The sequence below is a fragment of the Alligator mississippiensis genome, chromosome 2 (genome assembly GCF_030867095.1).
Source record: "Alligator mississippiensis isolate rAllMis1 chromosome 2, rAllMis1, whole genome shotgun sequence".
Lineage (NCBI taxonomy): Eukaryota > Metazoa > Chordata > Crocodylia > Alligatoridae > Alligator > Alligator mississippiensis.
Window position 1 is genome coordinate 39173251 of NC_081825.1, and position 13263 is coordinate 39186513.

Below are 13263 nucleotides of genomic sequence, written 5' to 3' on the forward strand. Positions count from 1 at the left end.
CCTGGATGTGTTCAAGCAACACATTTGGGACAGTATGGGGCTGCCTTATCTCAGTCTAGGTAAGATTAAATGCTACATCCAGAATTGTCTCAGGCTCTTTCTTTTTCAGAAAACCACTTGATGATTACCAACAGTAATCTTTAGCAGACCTCAACATAAAACTGGCTACCTTTCCCCAGACCAAGAGGCTTCCTCACTAGAGCCTCCTTGCTCCTGGCAGGTCTTTCTTAGTCCTACTAGCCTGGGAATCTCTGCTCTAGGGCCTGCCACAGCTTCCAGTTTCCTAGAACGTCCCTCTTCAAATGGTCTTTGCAAATTTTTGTAGGAATCGAGAGTTGCTTAGGCAATCCCTAACTCTTTCCCAGGTGGGTGTGATAATCCTCTCTACCAAACCCAAACATCTATTCCTAAAGGGCTCAGTCACAAAACATGGCTGGCAGGCCCTAAATCCCCTTAACAGAGTAGACTACCTGCTCACAGCAAGAAAGAAGTTTCACTGAAGATAGAGACAGAACATTTGACCATCTTTTCCTTCCTTCTTCAGTACAAAAACTCTAATATTAAACAATTTTTAAAAATCAGTCTTGTTTTCTCCTTGCTTCCAAGTTCTATCACCTACTTGTTGGTTTGTCTTTGGTGTTGTATGACCATGTTTTTCTCATGGATGGTTTCCAGCAAGGCAGTGGCCAAAGACTTGAGGTCTGAAATGGATTGGGGTGTGGCTGGTAGACTGCACCCGTGATCCTCCGACAACAATTCTTGAACTAAAAGGTTACAAAGAGAAGTGAGTTTTAGGTTTATTTTAATAATTCATGCAGACAATATTCAACTGTCAAAAAAAAGCATTTCTGTTTGAGCTGATCAGTTTCTGACAGCAGTTGACTGGACAATTACAGATGGACTTATTTTCTGCTTAGCTAATTTTTTTTTTTGGCAAGTAAGTCTCTTTCCAGGAGGAAAGATACTTAATTCCTCTCTGCCATTCGGGCACTTGTTCTCTTAACACTGGCAAAAATGGAGTATTTTCTCTACTTTAAATGAAAAAGAAAATGGAAATAAGGAAGCTTACATTTTATATTTAGAATTATTGATTCCTTATGGTTGTTTGAGACCAATGTAAAATGCTGTCACATGTAAGTTTAGAGAGACTGTACCTTACATTTCAATAGCCACATCAACAAGCCTCCTGGCATCTTCAGTTTGCTTACCTTGTTTACTTATATTTATATAGCCACACAAGACTACAAGACTACATCTGGGATGCACTTCTGTGTTCACACACATACCTGTGTGTGCTTGGACAGGGGAGGGGAAGGAGTAGAATCACACTCTAAAAAATAGTAATACTAGCATCCAGAAAAAGAATGCTTTTTTCTCATTATACTTTTCCTTTTTGATCTGTACTGTGTTTCAAAGGGCAACTAAGGGCTGGTTTCGCTTATTTCCTCCTGGGGGAAACAGCTCTGTTTCTCTTCTGTAGGAAGGGGCTTATTATGCAGAAGCTCCCAAGAGCAGGAGTGGATCTTGAACTTAACTGCCATTCCCCCCACCTTCTCTCTGCCTTCTCCACACTACTGCTGAAACAGAGAGTCCTGGCTGGGTCTGCCAGCTAAGGCATAATTCCTAAAGAAACTCATCTGGATCAAAGTTATATAGGGCTTTTTGAAAGGAAGAAGCCAAAGTAGTAGAGGGACTTAGGAGGAAAAATCATGATTAGACGAAAAAGAAACAGAAAATCATTTCAGCAGTTTTATTCTAGATAGATTGGAAAGGGACTTTGGGGTACAGCAGGCAAGAGAAAAGTTAGAGAAAAGTAATGCACAAGATAATTAGGGAAAATATAACTTTAGTTGATACTGAAATATAAATGAAGTTCTGCGCACTCACGTGACATCTAGGTAGTACCTTGTTTTGCAGAAAGGACTCCCGTCAGAGCACTGCTACTGGATCTACTGTGACTCTTGGAATTCTTCCGTCTCTCTAGAGCATTCTAAGGCAGCAAAAATATAGAGAGATATAGTGATACAGAGATACACTGGCAAAAAAAAAATCACAAGAGTAAGAAAATACCAAAGCTTTGTGATCCTATAGCTCAACCTTTGTGATACTATGTGCTTCAACCTTTTCAGCATCCTCTGTCACTAGGTTGCCTCCACCATTCAGTAAGAGACCGACTCTCCCTCATCTTTCTCTTCTTGCTGACATACTTGTAGAAACCCTTCTTGTTCCCCTTCACATTCCTTGCTAGCTGCAACTCCAATTGCGCTTTGGCCTTCCTGACTTCATTTCTGCATGCCCAAGCAATATGCTTATAATATTGCAATATGCAATATGCTCCCTAGTTGTTTGTCCATAATATAATATGCAATATGCTCCCTAGTTGTTTGTCCAAGTTTCCACTTCTTATAAGCTTCCTTTTTGCGATTTAGTTTACTGAAGAGTTCTCTGCTAAGCCAAGCTGGTCTTCTGCCACTCTTGCTAGTCTTCCTGGGATAATTTGTTCCTGCTCTCTCAGTAAGGCTTCTTTAAAGTAGAGCCAGCTCTCCTGGACTCCTCTCTCCCTCAGACTGGCTTCCCAGGGGATCCTGCCCATGAGTTTCCTGAGCGACTTGGAAGTCTGCTCTTCTGAAGTGCAGGGTCCTTATCCTGCTGCTCTCCATCCTTCCTTTCCTCAGGATCCTGAACTCAGTCATCACACAGTCACTGCTGCCCAAGTTGCCATCTACTAGTACATTCCCCACCAATTCTTCTTCCTTGTTTGTGAGCAGCAGGTCAAGAAGAGCATGGCCCCTAGTTGGCTGCTCCAGCACCTGCACCAGGAAGTTGTCCCCAAAACTCTCCAAAAACTTCCTGGATTGCCTGCGCACTGCTGTATTGCCCTCCCAGCAGATGTCAGTGTGACTGAAGTTCCTCATGAAAACCAGGGCCTGTGATCGGGGAAACTTCCGCTAGCTGTTTGAAGAAAGCCTCATCCACCGCTTCCTCCTGGCCTGGTGGTCTATAGCAGTCCTTATGCTCTTGTTCAAGAAAGGGGATCTCAGTGACATTAAGAACCAATAATAGGTATCACTCCTGTACACTCACTGAAAAATTCTAACCAAAGTCCTGGCCACTTGATTCACAGTGATCATGGCCTCAGTTGTAGGCCATGAACACAGCTACTTTGTACACAGCAGAACCATCCAGGACAACCCATTTCTACTACATGACTTGTAAGCCATGGAACTCTCCAGCCTGAAAAGTGGTCTTGTCTCCCTGGATCAAGGAAAATAATTTTAACTGGGTCAACTAGGACTTCTTATTCCCAACTCTGGAAGCCTTTGGCTTTTGGTCTCTCTTCATCATTTAATTGTCTCAGCTCTTGTACTGGGGCATCTCTAGCCTTCTGAAGGTGAACAGAGCAGTATGTGTCCCATTCCCAGCATGCAGGGTCATTTGCCAGGACTGCTCCCTATCTGGAATGCTCTGTGCCTTAATCATTGAGCCACTGCTCCATGCACCATTGCAGCACCTGATAGGCTTGGTCCTTCTGTCAGCTGCAGCCCCAGACATTGGCCCCCACAGTTAAGGTGACAGCAGAAACCAATGATGTGACTGTTTTTATGAGCAGTGAGGTTGATGTCTAGTCCCTGATCCATTGTCGGCAGGCCTATGAGCATGCCTACTTGGCCCACATCAAGTGGGCCAAAAGTGACACTTCTCTGTTGGGCACCTGGGCTGATGCTCAGCCTCCAGATCCGTCTGGAGGCCTATCCTGGTGCTTTGATGGTACCTAAGACCTGGACATTTTTCTAGGCCCACCAGCTTATCTAGCAAAGAATTGGCAAGTTCTTGGCAAGGAGGCTGAGGCACGACTACAACAGTGGCACTGGAGCCTACCAGCCTCTCCTACCACTTCTGGATCCTGGTCATGAACGACCTGGCAGCTACCATCCTGGACCCATCAATGACCCTGCTCAAAAGACCCCAGAAGGTCATAGACTTCTGGAACAGGAACCACTGGCTCCAGCGTTGGTTTCAGTGGTTCCTTATCTGACCGTCAATGAGGGGGATCAGGGCCTGATCAATCTGGCAAGCAGGATGGCTGCCTTCCTCCTGCAGGTCCTTCAGTGCATGCTTTTGGCTAATAAACCCTTTCCCTGGCAATACTTGGCCTCTGTTTTCCTGCGTTAGGTGGGAGACTTCAACCCTCATCAAGAACTTTTCTTTGGATCCTGATCACTTGAGCTGGGATGCCTTCGTGCTTTTCTAGCAGAGCATCACACAGGCCTGGCAGCCTCCTTCCAACAGAAACCCCAGGGCAGGCACTTGTGATTTCCAGAACTGCTGAAGGAGCTCCTGGTCTATAACCTGACCTTGCAGCAAAGGACACCAATGCTCAGCTCTGGAAGACTCATCACTTCTCTCATCTCATCACACACTGTCAAGTGGATCCACCTCCTTGACTCAGCCCAGCATGCCTGGTGCTCAGCAAAAGCTCTGGCTGACCAACTGGGCTTGTACTCCATTCACTTTGCTTCACGTGTTTTGTCTGAAGGGAAAGATTCCCTCCACAAAAGTGCTTGCTACCTTAAAGGATCACCTCCACACATGACAAGCCAGGCAGATTTTGACAGGCTCATGAAATGGGCGGACGAGAACCTGATGGTGTTCAACACCAAAAAATGCAAGGTTCTCCACCTTGGGAGGAAAAACCTGCAGCATACTTATAGGCTCGGCAGTGCTATGCTGGTTAGCCCTACAGATGAAAGGGACTTGGGGGTCATGATTGACCACAAGATGAACATGAGTCTTCAGTGTGATGCTGCAGCTAGTAAAGCGAGCAAAATGCTGGCTTGCATCCATAGATGCTTCTCAAGCAAATCCCGGGACATCATTCCCCCATTGTACTCGGCCTTGGTGAGGCCACAGCTGGAGTACTGCGTCCAATTTTGGGCTCCACAATTCAAAAAGGATGTGGAGAAGCTCAAGAAGGTGCAGAGGAGAGCCACGCGCATTATCAGAGGTCAGGAAAACAGGCCTTATGAGAGGCTTGTCACAACCCAAAGTTGTGAGTTTTTGTTTGTGTGCTTTGGCAACGCTAAATTATGTTCCCGCTAAAATTGCAGCTTCCTTGCACAGTGGAGTTCTCTGCTGCAGGAGAGAACTCCGGTGCAACGGGGAATTTCCCACCAAATTTGCAGCTTCCTTGCATGGTGCATTTCTTTTGCATCTTGAAGATGCACGGTGCAAAGGAGTTCCCGCCATTTGTATAAGAGTTCGTGCCACATTATTGGGCAACTCTAATATATGCATACGTAACGGCTAGCGATTGGCTTGCTAGCCGTATAAAGGGCTTGGGTGGCTTCCGCCCAAGTTGGAAGACTCCACGAACACCAGGAGGAGGAGACTTCACACTGTGTGAAGATCTCTAAGCGCTGCGGATCCTCACGGACCCAACGCGTTTCTTAAGCAGGCAACAGAGGTCTGATCAGCCTCTAGCCTCTCCCTGTCGCCGAGCGCAATCCTAGACGTATCCCTTTCCTATATACTCAATTTTCAAACCCACGGAGCCTTAACAACTCCGGGTCCTGAGAACTGAACAGAGCCCACGGAGCTTTGACAACTCCGTGGGAAAGAATTGCCGAACCCGCGGAGCCTTACAACTCCGGGGCCAAAGAACCGAATTTGTCGTAGTCCTCCAACGAGGATTTAAGTGGAGCTGCACCTGGAAACTGTCCAGCCTACACTGTGACCATCTTGGGTGTAAGTAAATAATCTTTCAATCAACCATTACGCCTCTGTGACTAATTCTAGCCCATGCGTGCCTTGCCGCCGCCGCGCGGTTTCCTCTGGCCCCGCGTGCCCGGGCTGCTGGCCACAGCCCGCATGCGCAAAGACAGGCCCGGCTCACCCCCAGCCCGCACAAGGCTGAGAGCCACGCGACTCTTCAGCCTGGAAAAGTATAGGCTAAGGGGTGATCTGGTGGCCACCTATCAGGGGTTTATCAGGGGTGACCACCAGTATCTGAGAGAACATCTGTTCACAAGAGCACCCCAAGGGATGACAAGATCGAACAGTCACAAACTCCGCCGCGACCTTTTCAGGCTGGACGTAAGAAAGAACTTCTTCACTGTCCGAGCCCCCAGGTTTGGAATAGACTACCGCCTCCGGGTTCAAGCACCCACTTTGAACACCTTCAAGACACATTTGGATGCTTATGTTGCTGGGATCCTATGATCCCTGCTGACTTCCTGCCCTTGGGGCAGGGGGCTGGACTCGATCCTCCGGGGTCCCTTCCAGCCGAAATGTTCATGAAACCTATGAAAGCCCTCCCAGATGGCAGCTTGCTAGACAAACCACCCTCATTCCTACCTATTTTTCCAGCTGTGGCTGTGTGAAACTTTTGGTACCCTGCTCCCTCCCCAAGTTGAACAAGAACAATTGTGGGATCTACTTTGTGATCCTATGTTGTACACGTGGACAGTCAAAATGAGTCATGCTCATGTCTTCACCAGCTGCCCTGACATGATCCAGAAGTGGCGCCTAGTGGCAACAACATTAGAGCAAGCCTGCTTGGCCTGGTGCACCCTGTACAAGCTACCCATCACCAAGAAAAATGGTGACATCCAGTGGTGGCTGCTACATGGTCACCACTTAGACTTAGCGACATCACCAGCTTGCCCTTTCTGCAAGGAGGTGGAAGAGGTTCTCTTCCACACCTTCCTGGGCTGCCCTTCAACTGTGGCTACTCTGCTTCCCCCAGCACCCCCTTCAGTATGCTGGACTTGAACTTCTTTGAGACTTCTTACGTTTTCTCTATCCATTACTGAGCAAGTGAAGGGAGCATGGTCTGCCTGGCCAATTTCCTGCTTGGCCAGGCCAAGATGGTGACCCTGAAAAGCCAAAGAAACCAGCATGCAGGGGCCACCTCCAATGACACCCTCCAACTGTTCTGCTTCTTGGTCCAGGCACGTCACATCTGAGTTTGGACTCTTTACCTTGCAACAAAATGTGGACTATTTGTGCTGTGCTGGGTCAGTGAGGGGGAACTCTGCAGGGTGGAAGACAGACAGATAGTCTTTAATGTGTAACCCCATGAAGGGTGTTGGAGGGGAGGGGATTTCAATCTCTGGTGGTATAAGTATTTTCATTACTGACAAATGTTTTATGCTCTGCCGTGGGGAGGGCACTCACTTTTGCATGTTTACTTTTTGTTTTTAATATTTTTATAATAAAGGTTATAATATAAAGAGCACAAAAAATGAACCTAAATAAAGAGAGAAACCAAGCATAGAAGTACACTTAGTAACTTTACCTTGTACTTAACAATGTTAGACTTAAGAAGATTGACCTCTTCTTGAAGTTGCTTTAATCTCTCTTGGAGGTACCTGGAAAAGTATGGCAGATAATATTACATTACAGTCATGTAATACTGTTTCCTCTATTACTTTTTAAGCACTGGCCATGAGTTCACCATTCTGCACAAGGCACACCACTGAGAGCTGCTGCCAGAGTGTTCTGTGTAATGGGACCTCTACTTTAGAGCTCCTTAATGCCCTCTGGTCTCTCAAGCTTGGATGTGTTAAATCTTATGGATGATCTACAAATCTCATTTCTTGCCTCTAAGCTCATGGGCAGGTGGACTGAAGGTGCCTGGAACTATCTATCATAAAACAGGGGATATTTATTGGTATTCCCAATTCTAAATTTGTGGCACGGGCATCTGGAAGATTATATTTCAATAAATTTTAGCAAAGAACTTGCCTATGCAATTTTTGCATCATTTCATAATGATCAATCATACCATCCTATTCTGTCTGACTTTTCACTAAAGTGTAACATTTTAGCCACATTGGTTTAAAGCTGGTAAAGGCCACATGCATGTGAACAGCTGCTCTTCTGGTAGAAGCTACGAATGTACAAGCATTTGTTCAATTTCTCCCAGGGAAAACACGCCCTTCTCTAGGAGAAAGATCTTCCACGGGTCCCTTATGGGAGAAGCTCACTCACAAGAATGAATACCTGTATGCTCCCCTTCTGGTCTAGTCTGGGACTAGAGTGCAGCAGTAGAGAAATGGTCCCTAGGCTTCTTCCAACTGCGGACTGCCTAGTCAGGGGGCATTGCTCCAGCCCCCTCCTGGACTAGCCTGGGAAGAAACTGAAGCAGCTGCCCCACACTTCCCAGCACAAATGGGGGGCTTTGTCCTGCTGCCCCACTCCCCTCTGAGTCCAGTCTAGAATCACAGGAAGTCTTTCCTTGACCCTCCACTCCTCTATGGAGAAAACGGAGCAACCACTGCTTCCCATGCTTTCCCCATACTGGGATCACCGAGGTCTTGGAAAAGCACAAGCAACAGAGGAGAGAGGGTGAATGCCTGCACTGCTCCCTCTCCTGGAAACATCTCTAGTGGCAGAAATTTCTCAGAAATTTCCAACACTAAAAATGAATGCCTGTTTGTGGCTATAATTAAAGGGGTGTAACTATTCTCCTACTCGTGCGGATGCAGTTATAAAGGTATAAAGATGCAATTACCCCAGACAACTCTCCCCATGTGGAAAGGAGAATAAACTATACCAGTACAACACATCTTTATACTCTTAAAACTGTGCCCACACTAGGCTCTGCACCAGATTAACTATTTCAGTTAAAACTGAAATTATCATAAAACAAACTGACACTACTAAATCAATGAAGAACTACACAGATGAGGTCAAATAAAAGGTAGCGATTCTGGAGCTGATGAGCACAAGGCAGTACCCTGGGTCATATTTCTCTACCTCAAAGTGATGTTGAAAGGAGCAAATGACGTTTGTAAACCCATTTCTGTTTTCTAAATTATTTGCAAGTGTTCGGTAATTACCAAAAACATAAATACTTACATTAACAGTGACTAAACCTTTGTTATCTTAGGAGAGGACATGGATCACATTGAAATTACATTTCTCTTTCCCAAAGTAGTTGCAAATAATTAGAGCTTGCCTAGACAGGGAAATTTATCCACATAACTACAATGAAAAACTTGTTGGTGCATATAAGCCCTTATTACAGTTAAACTTTGGTCAAGAAGAGTTCCTTCAGGGTGCTTGGGCCCCTTCCTTTACAAATGAAGTCTCTATCTGGTCATGACATTCACCACATGATGTCTGAATGGTACAAAGATGCTGACTTCTGAGTCTGCTTTTGATGCTGTGCCACAAACAGACTCAAAACAATGCAGTCTGCACCACTCTTCTTCCCCCCCCATTCGAACAGATGGCAAAACATCATTGTAGTCAAGTGAAACCCAAATATTTCCCAGAAGCTTGTAATTCTCCACCATGAAACAGTATTATCTTGAGAAGGAATAAATCTTTAAACCAACAGAACAGCAATCAAAACAAACAAAATACCAAAGGTCCAAATTTCTCAAGGTTCATTATTTGAAACATTTTCTGTAAAGTTCTGCTGCAACTGAGCTCATGATGCACGTACCAGTTTAAGCAATCTGCTGCACATTTAAAAAGAGTGCACTTACCTGTTCTCCATACACAGAGCATCCACATCAATGATGCGGTTTTCATGTCCTCCTAGGACATGATTAAGTTCCTGGTTTAGTCGGTCTGCTTTATCCTGGTAAAAGGAGCGTTCTTCTTTTACATCCTGTAACTCATCCAACGCTGCTTGAAGATCATGTTCTAGAGTCTCAATCTGAGAGGAAAACATAGCTTTATCATTGTTTTTCAGGATTTACTGAAGATTGCATGATATCTAGGCACAAGACCCACAGACAAGTCATTTCTGAACAGGATTGGATTTAGAAGACCTGTTTGTATTTGGTTAAAAACAACCCCATAAAAACAATGCAAAAAGACAGTCACCACAATATTAAAGAACAACAAAAAGTACACAGATCTAGAACCCTTGGTTCAAAACATCTTTTAATTTAGGACAAACTTAAATCAAGATATAGTAATTTACCGCGTACCTACTTAAGATAAATGAGTATAGGGGGAGAGAAGAAACCAGAATACAAGTGTCAGGCAACATTTTAATTCACAGTGGGCATGTCTACACGTGCCCCCCAGGGCACAGTTGTTACTACGCCATCATCATTTAATACTTGCTTTTGCCAGTACACTGTTATTTTTAGATGCTTTGATACTGTAGCGACGTGCTATAACAAGGTAGATCGTCATTATGGTGATGTAGCAGTAGCGTCACAGTTTGTGCCCACTGATGCTACATCACTGTATTGTCTTGTGTAGACACGCCCAGTATCCCTATATAACTTCACTGGAATTATCACAAAGGCCTCCACTGTAAGAAAAGCTGATGTATATAACCATACCACTGCGTTTCTTTAGCTACTCACCTAAATATTCATACACCTTGTCACAAACCCACAATACTGTTCACGGAATTCATTTTATTGATGTGGCATATTTGGTATCAAATGTATAGGTAGCAGCATCAAGATGTTTTTTAACTTTATCATTATTATGTCTGTATGAATGGTCATACATGATATGAATATAATTATTAGATTTCATATTTTGGTCAAGACTATTTAGTAGGGCAATAATTAACTTGTGTCCCTCCCCTATTCACACTTAAGACAAGTAATCACTGAGAATTAGCATCTGACATAGGTATGTTTAATGGTCAGTCAAACAGACCCTGGAGCCAGGCCCTTCCAAACAATGATAAATTTATGTTTTAAAAGAAAAGACCTGTAGGAAGCACAACACTTAGCTATTCAAAGATAAGTATTTCTCACAGCGGGGAAATTAATGAGAGACTTTAGGGTATTGAATCAGTAATCTTTATGTCTGAAAGGATGTAAATATTCTCCAGGTTCATTAGAAAAGACTTCAGGTCTTGTAAACCAATACACCCTTCGGGGCAGAAAGTTATATGAATAGCATAGGCGTCCCAAGACTCTAATGGTTAACATAGTAAATAAATGGCCAGATAAGAAACCATGTTGAAGCCTTGCCCTGAGAGCAAGTGTTTGCCTTTATATTTGCATCAATCTGCAAAGCACGTGAAGTTTCCGCAAGACAAGTTGTTGCTGGTGTCCCACTCTGAGGTGACCTTGAAGATTTGGTTCTGGTCAGGTTTTGCCTTCAGGTCACCCATGTAGTTGACCAGTATGGTGTCCTTCAAAAACTTCTCCAGGCAGGGCCTGATTCAGGGGGTTACAGTGATTTGGCTGGTGGTTGGGGTGGGAACAGCAAGACCCCCAGATCCTGCTGTTCCTTGTACCATGACCAACAGCAGCTGATGCGTTTCCCAAGGCATCACATGGCATCATGGGCTCAGCTCCACAGCGAGGCAAACTCCCTGCTATCTCATGTGATCTTGCCCCTTAGCAACCCACTCAGGAATGTGGCCAGGCTCTTGTTTAACGGTGGCCTGACAAACCTCCTCTTGGTGGTCATCTTCAGGGCACTGGCAGCAATTCTGCTCACTATGTCATCATGGCAAATTAAGGAGGTGAAAGGAATAGGTGACTACTGAGGTGTCACAGAGGTCTCTCATGCAAGGTACTTTGGCATCCCTCTACCAGTAGTGGATGTGCAGGATCTCTTTGCTGGCCTATTGTTATAATACAATTTTGCTTTTATAGTACATCTTTTCGTTATCTTTTAAAACTAATTTATTGTCAAGGCTAAGTGTGAATTCACAGTATTTAACCATATAGGCAAGCCTCTTCCACAGAAGGGGATCTAAAATTTCTGAGCACATAACCAGACAAGTTATGTCTTAAAGCTAGCAAAGTCCCCTCTGCTAAGATCTGGCAAGACCTAGGAGAGGCAGGTAAAGCTGAGGCACCATAGATGAGAGAGGTGACCTTCAGAGCATCTCAGTCTGTTCTTAGTGGTCAAACAGCAGAAGGAAGAAACAGGCTGGGGGCTGAAGAGTACCGCTGAAGGTGTGAGAACGCTTTGGAAGCGTCTCTCAAAGGCACATCTGACCATATCCGGAGTCAGGGTGCATCACACATCTAAATTTGACTTCATTATCACTTTTCCTCTTTAAAAAGCCCAGTGAAAAAGGAAAAAAAAGATCCTATTTATTGCCATTCTCTTTAAACCACACACATGGCATTTTTGTTTCAGAAATGTGTGTATACTTAGTTGATATTATTTTATCAGAATTAAAGTTAAATCAAAGTTCAACAATTACAAAATATGTAGAAGACAAATGAAAAACAGCTACAGATGACAACCTTGTCCCAAACTTTTGTTGGAACCAGATTAGCAATTCAGTAGTTTCTGCCATAAAACTTCATACTGACAGGCCAAAGAGGTAAGGCAGCATTTGTACTTAGAATTGGGTTAGGCCACTGTGTGATGTGGCTTCAAGGAAAAAAATCTAGGCTAAATGTCTTTTAGATTATTCTTCTCAAGAAGTCACAGCTAAACTAAAAAAGAGGTGGGGGGGGAGATGAATTGTTGGTTTCTGAACTGAAGAAAGGCTCAAAACTGTAATGACAGCTTTATATCCAGGAATTAGTATATTATATGTATATAAATCAGCCTTCATAATTCAAAAAGGTTTCAGTGTTAGGGTTTAGATTTTGAGTCATTTTTCGGTTATAATAAAATGTATGTCTATGAAGCGGAAAGAAACCCAAGCTAACTCCCTGTCAACACTTGTTCTTAAAATACAGTCGTTAACCAAAGTATGGACAGGGACTTGAAGTTCTACCTTCAGTACATTAAACAAGGTTAGGACAAATAACATCTTGGGATAGGAGACATCAATCGGTGGACATCTAAATGCATTATCAAAGCTTGGTGATTCAATATGCCTCAGGTACAATATAAATGATTAGGGAATATTTCCCCAAGGAAAGATGTGAGGCAGTATGGATAAGGTAAAAAGTCAGGAGAGCCTGTAGACATGCAGGGACATTGAAGCAGACTTGATTCATAGATGTTAGGGTTGGAAGGGACCTCAATAGATCATCGAGTCTGACCCCCTGCATATGATTATGACCCCCCTTTCATGATTAATTGAGTCTACTGGATTGTGCTAATTATTGTGCTCCAGCAGCCTCTGCGTTTCATGTGTTCAGTGTCTCCATGTTTCAAAATGGCAGTGGGAGCGCTTTACCTAAAGCTTGGTAGTTAAAGCGCCCTTGCTGCCATTTTGAAGCACAGAATGCTGAATACATGAGATGCTGCGGGTGCTTTAATTCGTAGTTTCTCAACCCATGGTATGCGTACCCCTGGGGGTACATGAGAGACAGGCAGGGGGTATGCAGGTGCCAAAAACCCCCATAGCAAGGGGGC

At 44.3% G+C, this 13263-nt stretch overlaps 1 protein-coding gene across 4 annotated transcripts in view; it reads right to left on the bottom strand.

Annotated features, from left to right (window-relative positions):
• Positions 1–13263, bottom strand: part of CCDC149 (coiled-coil domain containing 149) — a 93821-nt gene that overhangs the window by 31617 nt on the left and 48941 nt on the right. For all 4 annotated transcript variants that reach the window (XM_019480239.2, XM_006260428.4, XM_019480243.2 and 1 more), the window contains exons 6-9: positions 9498–9670; positions 7298–7370; positions 1906–1990; positions 620–764 (exon numbers count right to left, since the gene is read on the bottom strand). In XM_019480239.2, coding sequence (XP_019335784.1) covers positions 620–764; positions 1906–1990; positions 7298–7370; positions 9498–9670 — 476 coding nt within the window. The remainder of the gene's footprint in view (positions 1–619; positions 765–1905; positions 1991–7297; positions 7371–9497; positions 9671–13263) is intronic.